Genomic DNA, 14,928 nt, shown 5'->3' with positions numbered 1-14,928 from the left:
GTATTTTCTGCAAATTATCAACCATATTTCTTGTTTTCTGTTTTCAAAATGATGTGATGTAATGAGTTCTACTGACCACAAATCGCGTTTTGTGGTAGAAATTATATCAACTTCTTCCTGTCAGAACAGGACCTAAAAACTTTACACTTCAAGCTCTGTTTCAGTTCCAGTCTACTAGAAAACAGCTGTTTTGTGTGACATCTTTGGGTCACCTACTTACCCTGCCTTGCCTTTTGTCCTCCATTCAGCAACTATTGAATTACATTGTTGTCATAGAAAAATGAGCTTCTGTAGAAAAGATGGGGGATGGATCAATCATCAATGCCCAGTGGTGACCAATTACACTACAAAACTAAAAATCTAACTTTTAGATTTGAAGGAACATAAAAAATGTTATCTGGAGAACAGCAAGTTCTCTACAGTCCTACAAGGCAAAAATATACATGTATCATACCGTATTGAGTGTATGTTTAGGCACTTAAAAACTGAACTTCAGTGTTCTCTAGTTTATTTTTACTTTTTCTACTTCTCATCATCTTAAACCAGGCAAGATTTGTTTTAATATGAAGACGGGAAAAATCTTGATTTGTTAGAATATAGCTATGTTTTAATTCGTTAGCTATGCTGTACCTTAACAAAAATACGGTGGTTGCTCAGCATGCTGTAGTCTGTTTGTAGCTCCTGGGTGCAGAATGAAGCCACATCCTGGCTGAGAAGCAAGCAAGGATGGAGGGAGGGCAGTTGCCACTGCAGACTGTTCATTTGCAGTGAGTCATTTACCTTTAACTTGCAGTAAGAACAGCTGAGGACAAACCTGAAGCTTCCAAGGAGCTCGTTTTCATACAAAGTTGAAAAAACTTTAGCTTTTACAACTAACCATCTGTGTTCTGCTGAGGCAGCTGGTAGCTGAGTACCTGGTCTTTCCCCTGGTGTTTCAAACTGAGATATGGACTGAAAGTGCTGCCTTTGACAGTGTGAGATACTCATATAGTTAATTTAGGAGTAAAAGCACAGATGGTATAAATTATACAGTGGAAAGAAACATACCCCATACTCATCAGCAAGCTTATGTGGTAAGGCCACAGTCAAAGATGATGATGAAGATTTTAAAATTAATAGCTACTTCTGTATCGGTACTGTTAAAATAGAAGGGGTAAAGCTTGCATCTCTGTAGGCCGTTCACTTAAGTTGATCTAACAGTTATACTGGGATTGGAAGGAAAAAAACTGAACAAGACGAAAAGCTAATCCCTCAGGCCCAGAGGCTTACCTTGTTCTCATGGTACCTCATTTCTTTTGATACTTTTTCTAGTGTATTTTTCTATCTTACAAAAAGGACAGTAGGATAAATAATGCAGAATTAGGCATAAAACAATGTTTGTGTAAATCTGTGTCAGAAATAGCTGGACATTCAATCCAAATGTAAGACTGAAATTCTCTGTGATTCTGAAAAACTGCGCTCCTGTTCCAGTAGAAGACCAGAAATAGTACTCGTTTGAAGTATGGCTACTGGTAGGGATAAGTGTTTGGACTGAATAAAGAATCTTAAAAAGTAGCACTATTATAATCTTAGGAACAGATTCTGTGAAAATGATGTAAATAGTGGCTAGCAAATAGAGGTGTGTGGTGGGGTGGTGCATGGGTTTTGTGTTTTGATATGATCGGAGAGGTTGCTTGGTTTGGTTTAAAAAAAAATAAATAAATTGCTCGATGACAGCTCTGACTGTCAGTTTGTGAATAATTGTAAGGAGTAGCTTCTGAATAACCGTGGCCTTCCCATGGTCACTGGGGAATGGAGCACCAGAGCTGCTCAATGATGGAAACTTTTACCTAACGGCACTCTCTTCAGATATGCCAGTTAACTTCAGCAATTTGGAAGTAAGGGATTATCGCTTCATTGAAGCGGAAGGTGATGCAGTTGCCATGCAGTTAACTAAAAGAACGTAACCAGACGGTCCTTGGCATGTGGCTGAAGATCAGTGTGACTTCTTGGGGCATCTTGGAGTTACTCTGCAGGTGTGCATGTGTTCCCGGCACAAAAGTTACAGTCTACTCAAGTCAGCTTCTTAGCCACCTTCTATTTTCTGTCATACTGAAATCATCCTTTCAAACCTTAAAAGTAGGGATGATCTTGATTTGATGGCAAGTACTCCAGACAAGTATCACAAGAGGTACTTTTTTTTTTTGAGGTCCGAACACTTGAAAGCTGTTGATGAACACTCCTAAAGGGGAGAAAAAAGCCAAACAGAGAAAACACGAAGTTCCTTAGAAATAGTGAGGTTCTCAGTCTGTATAAAGAGCATCTCTGCTAGAATAACAAGGATGACTGAGGTACTTAAAATAGTTAAGCCACTTGAGAATAAATGGTGAGGGAGGTGGCTTGCCTTGTTGAGGGTGTTTCTTGACCCTCTTAGTTGTCAGTCTTTAACTTCCGAGATTAGTAGTGATTACAGGTTTAATGCTTCCTCTCCTTTCAGGTTAATGTACTGCAAATCGCTGTAATTGTTTGTCCATTACCTTTACGATTATAGTTTCTATTTAGGCTTTGGATTTTGTGGAGTATACCTTCATAGCACGGTATCCCTAAGTGAAATTGTGTTGTTACACTTGAGGTTGAACCACTTTTGTTTTTACAGTTAATTGGGAAAAGTTATCACTCCAACCACTACGTACATCTGAGACTTTTTACATTCAGGTGATAGATTTGGCTGGCTTTCAGTATACAAACTACTGGGTTAAATATTATTTTTCCGGAAGAAATTATTCATTGCTATAGTTTTTAATCCAAATAGACAAAAGTATGCAGTTCAGATAAAAAATCTGTGCAGCTTAAAGTACCTTCAATTTATTTACCACACTGAGCGAGTTATTTTGGTTTCTTTGCCAGAAGGTTGTTGCTCTGTTTAGGGACACATGTCTGAGCACCTTCTTTCTAGTTTTCAAAGTCTTCACTATCCTAGGTGTCTTGGTGACACTGAAGTCTGTAACTAGTTATGGTTTTTTTCATGTATGCTACATTGTTATTCTGTATGTTCTTCAGAGCTATTATTTTACAGGATTTTTTTCTGGGATTAACCTTTAAAGCAATTCAATGTACGTAACTTAAAACTGCTGCTATTTTCTTTATTTTTTAACCAAATATGTCCTCTAGGTTTATTATAACAAAAGTACTTTTGAAAACAACTTATCTTGGGGAGGGAGGAGCTACTGCAGCTTTTGTTATCTCAAGGAGAAGTTTGTCAAGCACTTAAAGGAGAAAAACTTACTGTATTTAACTAATCAACTGGATTGCAGATATTTGTTAGTGATTCAGTTTTGAGATTGTACATGCATATGTTAGGCTGTGTATGCTTGTATTCAGTAGTACCACCTGAAATACTTTGATGGTGGCACTTGCTGCTTGTGTTTAAGAAAATGTTAGCATTTTATGATACTCTGAGGAAAAAGAGAAGTCATCAACTGGAATAAGTGGGAGTAAACTGCGGAACTATTTACAAATGCAGTCTAGCCTTATTCTTTTTTAACATGCTATTAATATCCTAGCAGTTCATACCTATTGTAAAAAAAGTCATTATGCAGAAATATAAAATGTGTTATGGTGTTAATTAATGTAAATTAACATAGACTTTCTGTGGTGTGTCCACATTTCTTGTCTTAAGCTTAGTGCTGTAATCCATGGCTATTTTAATTGGATGCGCATTTTTGCTGCCAAAATATGGTACTGCTTTCTTTACCTCTGGGCAGTTACTTTCGTATTTCCTAAGTATAGAAAGTTAAAGTCCTGATCCTGCAAGTTCTTGCTGTGTTGTATAATAATCTGTAATTTCACATACATTAGTCATCTTAACTGCTCATGGGGTTACTAAAGCAAAAAACAAAGCACATGTGGAATTTTGTGACATTGACGCTAAAGCTTTGTAGAATTTAAAAGGTGTAACTGTTGAAATGTTAGCCATAGGAGGTATTTTAATTTGTCAACATATGACTGTTTATAAACAGCAGTCTAGTGTTAGTCTTTCTTAACTGTAATGTGAAGTTAAACTTCTGCCTCTATATTTGGACTTGGTGATTTAGGCTTACTTTAGTTTCAAATTATAATTGGGTTTATGTTGATGTGAGTATATTTATAATTTTTTGAAGGTTCATTATTTTGAAAAATACTGATGGCAAAAGTAATGCTGGCTTACTGATTCTGTGTATGAAGTTTCAACTGTGCAGTGTTAATTTTGCTTTACATAAAAGTGCTAAATAATTACAGAGGATCAGTAGGGAGGATTAAGGTGTAAAGCGCAGGAAAACTGGGAGGTAAAAACTTTTTTGTTTATAACCCTAGGTGTCCTTGTCAAACAATAAAAATACCACTGCACGGAGACCATGTGAGGCGAGGCAGCCTTTGTCTCAAAACGTTAAGTGCCTATATAACAATGATACAGGCCGTGAATTACAGAGTGTTACCGAAAGAGTACAAATATTATTCTCTCTCTCTCTCTCTCTCTCTCTCTTTTTCACAATTCTTAGTGAAGATGAGGGAGTCTGGTCTCAGGATATCTGAAGTCTGTGAAATATTTTTGGTAGATACCACTGAGGAGAGAAATCAAAATAGTTTCTTAACAGCTACATTTGAGTGATGATTAAACAATGAGTAAATATCAAACCAAGTATTTGCTTCATTTGTATTAATTTTTTTTTTCTTACCTATCTTGGTGAATAAGCATGATCTTTTCTAGAAGCCCAGTGCTGTTTAATTTTGAAGTGCTGGCCACAGCTAACCGAACAGGCTTCTGCAAGTGCTTAAATAAATTGATAATGCAAGTCTAATTCTTGTACGCATGAAACAAGCATTCAGAATAGTGTTACAAATTGACTAAATAGGTGAAGATATTAAGTGCATAGTCTTCAGTTTCTTTAAATATTTCTTGTGTCGATGAAGTCTGAAAAAAAATCTTGTGTACTTTTTCTGTGCCTAGATGTGCTTACTGCAACCTGTTGTGTTGTAGGAGGCGCTTGATATAAGAATGGGAGGACTTTGTGAGGTGGCAGCTCAAAGATTTAAAAAGTCACTGTGGCTTAAATCTAATACTGAAACTGAACATCCACCCATTTATCTCTAATATTAAAAACGGAGTATTTCTGCAAATGTGGTATAATATTATTTACATAAACTGAGCTGTTTGGGGAATTCCTTGAGACATTTTTTCAAGTATCTATTTCAGGCAACAGCAGGTATGCATCACTGTTGTAATGGTGTTAAATCATCCTGTTATGTGCAGTGTATTTAACAGGGGTTCATACTCTGGACCATTTTATTCCGGAAAGTTTGAAGATACAGAAAGTTTGCTTGTAGTCTGAAACACTGCTGTGCCTGTGTCCCTGGAAGTAAAAATGTGGAGAAGAGTAAAGTCCGCTACAATGTAACTTATAACCAATTATTTTCACTTTTCAGATGTTCCTCCTGCTGATCAAGAAAAACTTTTTATCCAGAAGTTACGACAATGTTGTGTACTTTTTGACTTTGTTTCTGATCCACTAAGTGACCTAAAGTGGAAGGAAGTAAAACGCGCAGCTTTAAGTGAAATGGTAGAATATATCACACACAATCGCAATGTGATTACAGAGCCTATTTACCCTGAAGTAGTACATATGGTAAGTGACCTAAAAATGAGAACTATTTGGATGTATTTTTTTTAATTCCCAGTTGCTTCTTCAGCTGTATCAGTTTATCTTCAGAAATCTTACTGAAATCTTCAATAAAAGATCAACTACGTTTGCACATCTGCAAAATGGTAATATAACAGTGCTTTTAAATCCCATTGCCAGTGTTGTTTCCTTTGTAAGAAAGAAACTACGCACATATATGAAGCAGAAGTAAATTGTGGTTTAAGTTGATGAAAATGAAATCTTGTATTAAAAAAAAAGGGCTGCTTTTTTCCCCCACAAATATTTTTTGGGATAGGTGTTTATAAAAGTAGGGAGGAAAGTTAGATGCATCTGGCTGTTAAGGAAACTATGTAGATGGCAAAACGGAACATTTGAAAAAAATGTAGATTAGAATTAAGGATCATCTGTGCAAGCTTGACACTTAATCTTGTATAATCCTGTTCAGTACCAGCAATTTATTATATTCTGTATTCAGAGATGAAAATGAGACTCAGACTATCTGGTACGCAGGATGGCAGGTGATGGTTCTGCTGGAACAAGTTATACGAACTGTTCAGAACTGCATTTCCTCCCCTTCTCGCTATCCGGATCCTAGCTGGCTAGACCTACTTTATTTTTCTGTCATGCTTAAGTCCACTCCAGAGGAGGAGGCCATGAAAGTACAGGAGAGTCTTTCAGCTCTTGTGGTAACTAGACACCAGTCAGTTGCCTGGAAGGTAGCATTTGGGTTGGGGTCTGTAGCTGTTGTCTGCGACACACTGAGAACAGAAAGCACCTTTTGAAATTCTCCGACTACTAATCTGTCCTGGTTTCGGCTGGGATAGAGATAACTTTCTTCTTAGTAGCTGGTACAAGGCTGTGTTTTGTATTTAGTTTGAGAATAATGTTGATAACACACTGATGTTCCAGTTGGTTTAGCTTTAAATCAGGACTTCTCAAGTTTCCCATGCCATGCTGGTGATCAGGTACACAAGAAACTGGGGAGGAGCACAGCCAGGACAGCTGACCCAAACTAGCCAAAGGGATGTTCCATACCATCGGATGTCATGCTTGGTATCTAAACTGGGGGAGCTGGCCGGGGCCTGCCGATCGCTGCTCGGGGACTGGCTGGGGGTCGGTCAGCAGGGGGTGAGCAGTTGTGTTGTGCATCACTTGTTGGTTTTTTTTTTCCTTTGGGTTTTATTCCTATCTCCCTTTCTCTCCTTTTTATTATTATTATTATTATTGTTATTTTTTATTTTATTTCAGTTATTAAATTGTTTTTATCTCATCCCTTGAGTTCTACCTTTTTCCCCAATTCTCCTCCCCATCCCGCTGCAGGTGACAGGGAGGGGAGGGAGTGAGCGGCTGTGTGGTGCTTGGTTGCCATCTGGGGTTAAACTGCGACATAAGTTTATAATAAACTCTTGACCATGTGTGACACAATGGTTTTTCCTGAGATTTTTTAGCTTGGGGTGAATTTTCAGGAGGATGACAAAACAGTGCATCTCTAACATAAACATGACTTTAGTCAGATTTTTGAGGTCCGAAATCAGAGACTTTGAAGCTTCTTCAAAGATTTTAAGGATTTACGGTATGAAAGATGTTGCTTATTCTGATGACTGCTTGTTACCTAAATCAGCCATAAGTGTTTACTGATACAGAAGTTACTTTCATGAGAACTTCTGAGCATATGAGGATTACATATAACTCTAGAAGTCAAAGATGTACACGAAGCATTGAGGGTGGTTAATGAGGAGATGTGGGATCATGGCTTTTCCCATGTCTTGAGAGTTTATTTATGTCTGTGTTTTGCTAATTGATTACTTTGTTTTGGGATACTTGACAGTGATGAAAGGGAGCTTATAAAAGAGAATAAGCTTGCTGAGATGTTATTTAGGCAAAATGGAGTTCATGGTGATTTCTTGAACATCTATGTCAGACATTATTGTTTGCTCCATGTAAGAAGGCTTAATTGCCCATAATTTCATAATTTTTGCCTTATGTGCCTGTGTTATCTTCCTTCATCAAACAGTTATGGCCAGAATACATTTGGCTGAAGTGAATATATATTTTCTTTGCTTTCAGATGCAACTGGTGGTGATAAAGTCTGCACTTCAGTCAGTTTAATAAATCTTGGTGCAGAATTTGGCTGCTATATTAATGGCCAGTGTTGCCGGGAGCACAGAGCATCTGTTTGATAATTCTTTCAGTGAGTTTGAAGTGCTTTTTATGTGCAAGTTTCGAAAGAGCACACAGTTTCCTTGCACGGGACTTGCACAGCACTGCAATAGACAGTGTCAGTAAAAGCACCTGGACTAGTATTTTGAGGTTAAATTCAGTTAGCACCTTTTTTAGGCTGCTTTTATAGAACAATTTTCTTTTGGTCTTCACTTCTGAAACTACTGTATTTCTCCTGCAGTAGTATTTTCAGCTTCTTTCATGCAGGCATGTATGTGTAGTTTGAGGTGTATTTCTGCTAAGTTCTAGCAGTAGATTTGAGTTGATTGTGTGGATTTTAAGGAAGATAAATCTAATGCCTTGGTAGTTTAAGTTTTTTCCAAGAGACGTTCACATGTTGTGTGCTGCTACTACCACTGAATTATATTAATAAGGAATAGTGATTTCAGTAAAACTATGAGAGTGATCAAGAAATATTCAGATTTGAGAGTGGTTCTTGGACTGGAAAGTTTCTGGAGTTGGTAGTTGGCATAGGAATTAGGACTTTATGGTGCCATTCTGTTCATCTTAATTTGAAGGTTATTTATTTATGAGTATATATGTATATACATGCATATCTATGTGTGTGTATGTTTCTCTAATTTTTGTTTCAGTTTGTTACCATATTATTTAGGGCAATGAATTTCAGAAGTTATGTCTTTAATAATAATAAATTGTCTCTCTGACAAGAGAAGCATCTACTTTACTGCCTTGTTCTTCTTTATTCTTTATAATTTTAGTGCTTCTGTCTTGTCCATCCACCCTACCTTCACTCTTCTCTGTTTTGCTTCAAGGGTCCTGGGCTAATATATAGTAAGGTCTTGTCTTTAAGCTATATATTCATGTAGTGGCTTAGTTCAATTATTTAATGTTAAGCATAAGTGTCATTTTCAAAAGATAGGAGAGAAATTAAATTTCTAAAATGGATTTAATATTGTTCTCCAGAATGGATGCAAGAGTTTCTTCCCTTTCTTCTTCAAAGAGCCAACTGACATGTTCTTCAAGTTCTTTTTACATTTCTAAGCAAAGATGTGGTGGGAAAGGAAATGTTGTTATTAAACACTTGAATAACAAGTTCCATTTCTCAGGTACAGTATAGTAAGGTTGTATTGATTAGCTTTAGAGCAGGAGTTTTGCCTCTTCTCAAAACTATGATGTGTAGTCAGATATCTGAGCAGATCTTGTAAATGATAAATTTAGGGTTTTTTTGTTAAAATCTGTTAGATTCTTATTTAGAATACAATACATGCATTTTTTTTTTTAAACTTGGCTTTTGATGAAAACAGATTTGTGAGAATGTTCTGTTGTGCACTAGTTTGTCAGAAGCACAGACAGTTAGGATGTTTGTTTTGTAGAACTTTGTGAGAATTGCTAGCTATGTAGAATACAGACCCAGATTAATGCTGCTTTCTACCTCAGGGAAGGATGGGCAGTATCTGGATTGTGTCTCTTTTAAGAGGGACTGTGAAAGTGAACATTAATGCAAATACTCACTTCCCCAGCTAGCCAGCCAGAGGGTGTTGGGGGGGACTGAGTAGGCTAGGGCAGTACTGGATGTGGAGGTCCAGGGTTGTAGTGTTCTGAGAAAGGAGGAGATCAAAAGCATGTATAAATATGGCTTGGTTATTTCTGTAGCTCCCAGAATAATTTCCTTAGTGGTGGTGGTGATGATGAAGTACTTGTGAATGGTAACTTAACATTTTTGTGAAGAGCATAGGCTAATACTAGTTTTAAAAATTGATAATTTATAGGAACAGTTCTGATTCTATTCAGCAACTGAAGCAGTTTTCACTGCAACTTTTCATGCATTATGAAAATTAAATTACATCCTCAGTTATACCCATTGGAGGTTGAATATTTTTTTTGTGGGGTTTGCAGATGTGGATTTTTTCTTTGTTGTTTAAGTCTGATCTTTGGCCTAGAGTAAGAGAACGTTACTGTGAATAGAAGTGTAGTACTTGTGGCTTTATTTAGCTATTAAGATGGCTTTATTCACATGAATATTGAAGGCACAGACTTCTGGATTATATAGCCTGTCACTCAGAGCTGTTCTTACTTCACTCAGGCTGCTCACCAGAAGGGAGGAGAAAATGTGTAATGGTATCTCTGATGCTTACTTGCTTGAAAGTGTTCTCCGGTGTTATACAAAATGGGCCACTAGAAAAATAGGGTGCAAAACTATACAGCAAACACACCTGTGAAGCAATAAAAATGCAGGTTGATTGACTTCCCTTTTTTCCCCATCCTCCTAAGTTATGTCCTTTGGAGTCAACTATTGTTAGTGCTGATAGCAGAGGGAGAATTTCGGCACACTAGCCCAGTTCTCGTAAAGGCTCAAATTTCATAAATTGAGGGGGACTTGGGTTTTGTTGTGGGGCAGGAAGAGCTGAGCGGAGGTGTGTAAGTTACGCTGTGTTTATTTAGTACTTCTGTGGGAAATGGGCCTTAGAGGAAATTAGGCTTTGCAGATTGTTTTGTCTGTTTGGTCAGAAGACTGAGAAGTTAGGAAAAAGATTAGCCATTGGGCAGAAGGGCGAAGGTCTCACTGGTATTAATTCATTGTAAATTTTCCTGAATCTCGGTGACTTGAGAGTGTAAAGTTCGTGCCTTCACTGAAAGAGAAGCTTGATTTGAGCAGGTTTTTATGTTGGTCAAGGATATGAAACAGAAAACAGATCAAATCAGGTTTCATTGGTTCCATTGCTAGTTGGAACAAGTTATTCTGATTTTGGGGTTTAACTCTTTCCATCTAATATTCTCAAAATAAAAATTATAAAACATTGTACCTAACGCCTTACATGACCTGGCTTTTCTTCTTTGTAGTGAGACCCTGAGACTTTTTCACTTATAAAAAGTTGATTGTTCTTCCATTTGCTTAACAACTCTAGCTTAAGCCTAGTCTTCCTGGGTTTCTTTTCTTGGAAGACGACTGATCATTGTAAATTTTCACAGTATTTTTGTAAACAAAGGTTGGAGGTGGTTAGTAGCTCCATGTCAGTGCTTTTAAAAGGGGGAACATAAAGATATCTCAGCTTTACTTCTAATTCTCTGAAATAGTGATTACTCTGATATGCCAGTCTTGGTCTGGATCAGTCCTACGTCTCAGTTGCTGAAATGAAGGAGTATTATAAAGAAAAATAGAGCATCAGGATGACTTTTCCTTCATGGGAATATGATGTAAGTCTTGCAGTTTTGTCTGATGCAGTTTGATACTGCCTCCCACTGTCCGCTCTGCCATCTGTCAGATGTGAGATGGCAGGACCGCACATACATATGCTGCTTAGCCTTGCCAGTTAATAGGTAATTCACAGCAGTATTTTAAATTGTGAATGGAGGTGTTAATGAGAAAACATCAGTATGTGAAGAGGGGAACATGGCATTGTGTTGCTTTTCCCAGAATCCCACCAAAGATGCTAGAATGCATTCCTCCACAAAGTAGCTTTAAACCAAGACAATCTTTCAGAGCTTTTGAGTAATCTTCATGTGATCAACAAGAAAGCTTTGATGCTATTAAAAAAAAACAACCATACAAAACCAAAACCAACCAAAAAAAAATCCCAAACCCAAATGAACTAAACAGGTGAAAAAAAGCCTCAGTAAAACATGAGAAAAGAATAAAAATATGTATGGCACGTGATGGAATTTGAACACAATAAAGACTGAAATTGTGGCATAAAGAATAGATTTTAAATGTGATATTGGAGTAGACCTTGCATTCTGAATAGCTACAGTATAAGTAAATGCAAACTTATAGGGTTTATTGTACACTTGTTGAAAGTAGGAATTTCCAGCTGTTGAAATAAGTAAAATGTTCTTTTGCATCCTCAAATAGGACATTCAGTTCAGTGCAGGTTCTGGTGGAGTAATCTTTTTTTCTTTTCTTTTTTTACCTAGCTGGTCCTGGAGATGCCCTGTACTGGCATGTTTGTTGAGCCAAGTATTGGCTTTCTTAAAAAGGCTCTATAAATGTTTCTCCTGCTCCTAGTGGTGTAGCCTTTTGCAAAGAATTTTCTTTTTCTTGGCAAATCAGCTGCTCTGCCCTGTAGTCTCTTACTTTGCCAGACTTAGGAAATGTATTCTAATTTTTTTCCCCTAAATACTTGCAAAAAGATGCCTCCAATCTGTTACAGCAATAAAGCGTCAATAACAGTGTATACATTAACTCTTGGTACTTGTGGTACATATTTAGGATGGAATGAATGTATGTATTTCTTACACTGAAGTTGCATGCAGGCAGCTGCAGCTGATTTGATAAGTCAGTTTTGTTCAGGATGTAGCTCTCCATTCAGCGTAGGCATCATTCTCATTGTGAGCAAACATTTACCAAAATTTACTTTAAGATATCTTAGTATTCTTATAAAGCACAATATAGTATGTGTATTTGAAAGCAGAATTTACTTTAGTATTCTAGGAGGGAATAGACTCAAAGAAAATTCCTTTTTGAAGCCTAATATACTCACGGTCGTTATGAAGGGTTAGGACAGTACACTGCTGTGGTTTTATTTTGGCAGTCTTCTCGTCATTTTTGCAATGCGTTCAAGATGCTGAGAGACCGAGGCATTTATCTCAAAGGATCATTTTGAAGTAGTGGAGGCAGTTTGGGACCATATACTAATTTGAATTGATTCTTTTTGTTTGGTTTTGGTTTTATTCTGTACAAAAATAAGTTAAAGCTGCTTGGTACTGGTTTGATAATGAGTAAGCAACAAAATAGAACAAGAAAGTCTCTATTGGGTGCACTTACGTGGCTAAATAGATTATGGTTTTCTACTTAGCAATTTGGTTGTCTCCTACCAATGTCTGTTTATGTAATACTCAAGATTACAATTGGAATTGAGGAATTAGTCTCTCTTCAGTACTGACAGCCATAGCTGTATCGCGTATACAGATAAAGGCTTTCTCAGATTTTCTTACTGGTGTGCACAGAAACATCCCTCCAACTTGCTCTGTAAAGTTTTGATCGTTAACTCCTCAGGGTTTGAGAACAACAGTTTGAATCACTAGCTGCTGTTCCTTTCTTACATAAAAAGCCAGCTGGATTTGCTAGCTGTCATAACAGGTGGAAAATTTAGGATACTGCATACTTTTTAGATCTTTGCACCATTTTAGGTAAGATTACTCTTGAGAATGTGTGCTAAATTTATCCCAAAAATCATTAAGGTTGTCTTTTTTGGCCAACTTTTTACTTTGCATTTGTGATTATATTCGTTGTGTAAACTGATATAAATGTCATTATTTCTGATTTTATTTTAAAAAAAAAAAAAGCTGCATGCATTTCGTGATGAGGTGGTTTTGCCTAGAACAGGACCTCATACAAAAGGTTTCTGTCCCTGGCACAAGTAATGTTTTTTTTCTTTGTTAGGGACTTCGAAACTCTCCTCACATTAAAGGGGTTTGTGAAGAGTAGTCTTTGGTTCATACATAGTATGAATGTGCATCTCGATAAGCACTTGGAAACGCAAAAGTAACTTATCTGTCTATATAGCAACAACTTGAAAAGCAATTAATCTTTGTAGTCTGCTCCACTTTTGTGAGGATGCTAAACAATCTTCAGGGAGTTGTGAATTCAGGTGAAGTGAAAGATTAAAACATTAGGATGTGCACTTCTCCCCCCTTCAGTGCTCCTGTGAAGTCAGGTAGATGGACATGGTTTAAGAGAAACACCACTGAGGGCAGCAGGGGAGGAATCTGTTTTTGAAGCGTTTCTGTGTGTGTATACCCATGGTGTGAAATGAAACTGTAACATTTTACAGAGAAGAACAGCTGTGGGTAATCTTTGTTTTACATCTCTGCTTCTGATTTCCACTTTTGCAGGTTGTTGCAGGGCCTTGTAAAGTGTATATATAAAAAATGTTTGTGTAAACATTTCATATACATTTGCTTGGGCTTTTAAAATGTATGTGTAAAGACATTGGACCAATATCCTCATAGAACATGTCCTGACAGTAGGTTTGTGCTTTAAAGAGTACTGCATGGAAAAGTGTTCTCCAAGTTAGAAATCTTTAAAGAGGAATGGATGTACCACATGGTTTAAAATGCTGTGTTATATAGCTTGTATTTTTGCAAATATTAAAATAGTTCATGTAAAGAATTCACAGTCAAAACCATCTTTGAAGTCTTTTTTTGATCATGGACTTGTTTCAGAGTTCTTAAAGGCACATGTGATTTCAGTTTGCAGTTAATATGTTTCGAACATTACCACCATCTTCCAATCCAACGGGAGCAGAATTTGATCCAGAGGAAGATGAACCAACCTTAGAAGCTGCATGGCCTCACCTACAGGTATTTAATAAAGGCTAGGACATCATAGTCTAACAGAACTTTGACACTGAAGTCTTTGTTCATTGACTCAAAATTGTTTAGGTTATGTATTTATCTCAAGTCAAGTACATTTCTCTACTATATTTTAAATACATTTATTGAATTCAAACTGATAACACTCCTTTTAAAAATTTGGTTTCGTAGAAGTTAAAGGCTCATTTGTTCCTTGCAATACAGGTGTAACTGCTGCAATTTTAAATGTGCTTCCATTTGTCACTGTGAATGCTTTGAGGTGACTCAGGCACAGCCCTAGCTTTCACAGGTACCATGACAGAGACCAGAGAATTTTCAAAACTCGTACTTCTGGGCATGATGAATATTAGATTACTGTATGTCATTTGAGTAAAATCTAGTGATGGAGCTCAGCAGAATTTCAGTGGTTTAAAGAACCTTAAGTTATTGTACTTTGTCAAGAGAGCAAGAGCAAAGCTTTTACTGTGTGGTATATAAATAAAAACATAGTGCGGTTCTGAGCAACTAATTGGTACTTTTGGTAATGTGCTGCTGATAAAATGGTTCCTTGTTTAAAAGACTAATACTATTTTTTGTTGTGTTTTTTTCAGCTTGTTTATGAATTTTTCTTAAGGTTTTTAGAATCTCCAGATTTTCAACCTAATATAGCCAAGAAATACATTGATCAGAAGTTTGTATTACAGGTGAGGTAAAACAGAATTTTTAACTTAAAGCTCTAAATTATTTTTACTGTGCATTAGATTCAAGTAAAGTACATCTCATTTTTTCCCTCTTTGCA

At 36.8% G+C, this 14,928-nt stretch overlaps 1 protein-coding gene across 4 annotated transcripts in view; it reads left to right on the top strand.

Annotated features, from left to right (window-relative positions):
* Positions 1-14,928, top strand: part of PPP2R5C (protein phosphatase 2 regulatory subunit B'gamma) — an 88,954-nt gene that overhangs the window by 49,821 nt on the left and 24,205 nt on the right. For all 4 annotated transcript variants that reach the window (XM_055715400.1, XM_027803543.2, XM_055715401.1 and 1 more), the window contains 3 exons: positions 5,443-5,642; positions 14,028-14,138; positions 14,741-14,833. In XM_055715400.1, coding sequence (XP_055571375.1) covers positions 5,443-5,642; positions 14,028-14,138; positions 14,741-14,833 — 404 coding nt within the window. The remainder of the gene's footprint in view (positions 1-5,442; positions 5,643-14,027; positions 14,139-14,740; positions 14,834-14,928) is intronic.

The sequence above is a fragment of the Falco cherrug genome, chromosome 7, assembly GCF_023634085.1.
Source record: "Falco cherrug isolate bFalChe1 chromosome 7, bFalChe1.pri, whole genome shotgun sequence".
NCBI classification, from domain to species: domain Eukaryota; kingdom Metazoa; phylum Chordata; class Aves; order Falconiformes; family Falconidae; genus Falco; species Falco cherrug.
This window is presented reverse-complemented; position numbering and strand designations above follow the sequence as displayed.